Genomic DNA, 3,358 nt, shown 5'->3' on the forward strand with positions numbered 1-3,358 from the left:
CACACACACACACACACACACACACACAAATAAAATTTAAAAAAAGTAATAAGTAAATAAATGCTTCCAAGCTATAATTCTAGCACTTGGGAGGCTGAAACAGGAGGACAGCCATAAATTGCAGGCCAGCTGGACCATTTCGTAAGTTCCAGGCCACACAGTGAGACCCTGTCTAAAAGTAATAGTGATAGAAGTATGGCCAACCTCCCCTGTGCTCACTGTAAAACTTAAGAAGCTAGGGCCAGGGAGGTAGCTCAGCAGCACGAGTGCCTGCTTGGCAAGGGCAAGGTCCCAAGTAAGATCCCCCCGTACCCCTACATAAAAATTAAGAAGCTACAGGGAAGTATGGAGAAGAAAAGCACTTGGCCCCGCACGGGCTCGCTGAGGCCCTCACCGAACTGCCCAGAGCAGCTGGCCAGGCGCTAGCAGCGAGTTTCTCCTGGAGGCTTCAGCCCTCCTTCTGGCATTTGAACATACATGTACATGTACACTCAGGCTTACACCTGTGTGCACACACACATACATGCTTTCCTGTGCGTGTGCACACACAGAACCTCTTACCTGGGAATCTCCAGTTTCCTTCAACCCCAAAACTAAAACCACTGCTAGTTAATCAAGAGGCATAATTTCAGATCATGAAACGGAGGAAGGGTGTTGTGTAGGGTGGGTGACATCTAATACCTGTCTGTGTGCCTAGGGACAGTTGTACATGTCACTCATGTTTGGGACCCTGGAATGTGAAATCTTATAGCTGCACTTTTCTCATAATAAATTAGCTGGTCATTACTCCATCAGTGTCCACGAGGCTAGGTGTTCTTAGCTGATGAGACCCTAGGCGCGCTGCCACTCAGGCACACAGTGGCCGCCCAGCCTCGCCCGTGCTGAGCCCTTGGGGGGCAAGCAGCACTTCTCCTTCTGGGTGTGGAGCATTTCTGCTAGGAGAGGGTGTCATGAACTGCTCTTGACTGCAAGCCCAGGAGGGCTGGACCACTGTCCCAATTTTAAACCAGGTGGCTGAGGTAAAGAGGAACTGGAGCCTCCCGGTCAGCGGCAGAATAGAACTTGGTCGGGCCTACCCAGCTGACCCTGGCCTCTGCTTGCCCTGCAGACTCTGAGAAGCAAGACCTGCCTGTTTCTGAACTGGTGGACATTGCATCACAGGTGGCTGAGGGCATGTGCTACCTGGAATCACAGAATTATATCCACAGAGACCTGGCTGCCAGAAACATCCTCGTGGGGGAGAACAATATGTGCAAAGTGGGAGACTTTGGGCTGGCCAGGCTCATCAAGGTAGGCCAGCAAAGCCCACCTGGGGAAGATGGGCCATCCAGCTCACCCTAGCCCCCTTCACCGTCACACTGGCCCACCCGGAGCCTCTCTCTGTTCTTTGTTCCTGTACCCTGCGGCTAGGCTTCCTGCCTGGTGTCTCAGCGGACAGGCTCTTCTGACCTGCTGGGTAGCAGAGCTCCCTCTGGTGGCAGTAGGGCAGCAGTGGGTGGGTCAGGTGGTGGTCAGAACAATGTGGCTGCTCCGTGGCCCACCCAAACCTCTATTCCTGGGCAGTTTGTGCAGACTGATGTGGGCTGGGGACACAGGAGCCTTCTATGGCCCCTACAGCCCTGTCTGGTTGCAGGAGGACATCTACCTTTCCCATGATCACAAGATCCCTTACAAGTGGACGGCCCCTGAGGCTCTCTCCCGAGGACATTACTCCATCAAATCTGATGTTTGGTCTTTTGGAGTTCTCCTCCATGAGATTTTTAGCAGGGGTCAGACACCCTATCCAGGTATGGCCCAGAGCAGCCCTGATGATGGGTAGATGGTTCACTGGAGTGGGGGCAGATTCTTGGGGCCACCAGGAATGATGGGGGGAGCTTCCTCGGGGGCCTTCCCTGTACATACCACCCCCCGTGCCCAGAGTCACTTCCTGTGACCATTTGGGGAGGGAGCGGTGTGCCCAGCATGGGGGCGGCATCAGGGAAGGCTTCCTGGTAGGGGAAGCAGGCAACTGGGTTTCTGGGTGGAGCTTGGGCGTCAGCCTTCCTGCAGTTCCACCCCTCTCTCCCACTGGCAACAGGCATGTCTAACCACGAGGCCTTCCTGAAGGTGGATGCTGGCTACCGCATGCCTTGCCCCCTGGAGTGCCCGGACAATGTGTACGGGCTGATGTGTTCCTGCTGGAGCAGGGACCCAGAGCAGAGGCCTTGCTTCAAAGCCCTGTGTGAGAAACTCTCCGGCTTTGCTAGATACGAGACTCTGCTCTAAGATGCCTCGGAGGGGTGTGACCAGGGCCCACGCAGGAGTGCCCGAGGCTGCTGTCCTGGGCCTTGATCTAGTGTGTGCGCTGTCCTCGGGCTTATGAGATGACGGGGCAGGAGCCGGGTGGCACTTCTTGGGAAACAGAAAACAGGGGAAGCAGGGCCCACGGCCCCACCTTCCCACCTACTGAAGCAGGTTCAGCCCAGCCCTGGTTGGCCTCCTCCCAACAGGAATCAGGTTGGGGGGGATGGTCACAGGGACATCAAGAAGAACCTGAGCCAGAGGACTTGCTCAGTTCTTGCCAGCTGGCTGCCTTCAGAGCCGGCCTCCTGTGCCCCTGCTCCTCTGAGGGCGGTACTGCTCCTTTGGGTCTTCATTCTGAAGGTTCCTGACACATAAATCTCACACTGAAGGAATCTGACTGCTTTGCTTTTGTTAACTTGTCCCTGTTGGAAAGGTCCCAGCTGTTGTGACACTTGCAACAGTAAGGAAAAGATACTAACTTTTCTTTCTACACTTTCTGAGGCCCAAAGGGGTGGCTGAAATGCCCCTGCCCTGGAGCCTGCAGAGCACACAGTGAAGAGCTGATGTGGGCCAGGGAAAGGTGGGTTCTCTCCGACCTCTGCCTGTGGTGCCCAGTTGACGGAGGAAGGTTAAAAAACCTGTCCCTCGGGGCTGGAGAGATGGCTCAGTGGTCTAAAGCACCTACTTGAAACAAGCTTGGCAAAGCACAGGGACCGCGGTTCGATCCCCCAGCACCACATGCCAGCCAGCCCCGCCCCCTGGTGGGCTGAGCTGGCCACACACACACACAATAAATAAATGTAATAAATAAAAATAAATAAATAATTAAAAAAATTAAAAAAAAAAAAACCTGTCCCTCTTCTCCAAATCCAGCTTAGCAGGAGGAAGTGCCAAGTCTGATTTTGGGTGCCCACTGGCCCATGCTGCAGCGACAGCCTCCCGGTCCTGGGAGCCAGTCCTCAAAGTCGGACACCTTTATGGCCTCTGCCAGCCAGAGGCTGTGTGCGCTTGGGCCTCAGCCCTTGCCCCCCCCAGGGCCACAGTGGTCTCCCCCTCCTCCCACCATTTGGAGACA

At 54.9% G+C, this 3,358-nt stretch overlaps 1 protein-coding gene across 1 annotated transcript in view; it reads left to right on the forward strand.

Annotated features, from left to right (window-relative positions):
• Ptk6 (protein tyrosine kinase 6) overlaps nucleotides 1-2,909 on the forward strand; it is a 7,609-nt gene extending 4,700 nt beyond the window's left edge. The window contains exons 5-7 of the mRNA XM_004644189.2: nucleotides 1,109-1,290; nucleotides 1,634-1,787; nucleotides 2,078-2,909. Coding sequence (XP_004644246.1) covers nucleotides 1,109-1,290; nucleotides 1,634-1,787; nucleotides 2,078-2,265 — 524 coding nt within the window. The 3' untranslated portion in view covers nucleotides 2,266-2,909. The remainder of the gene's footprint in view (nucleotides 1-1,108; nucleotides 1,291-1,633; nucleotides 1,788-2,077) is intronic.
• The last annotated feature ends 449 nt before the right edge of the window (nucleotides 2,910-3,358 follow it).

This window comes from Octodon degus, unplaced genomic scaffold, assembly GCF_000260255.1.
Source record: "Octodon degus isolate 3935 unplaced genomic scaffold, OctDeg1.0 scaffold00194, whole genome shotgun sequence".
Taxonomy (NCBI): Eukaryota; Metazoa; Chordata; class Mammalia; order Rodentia; family Octodontidae; genus Octodon; species Octodon degus.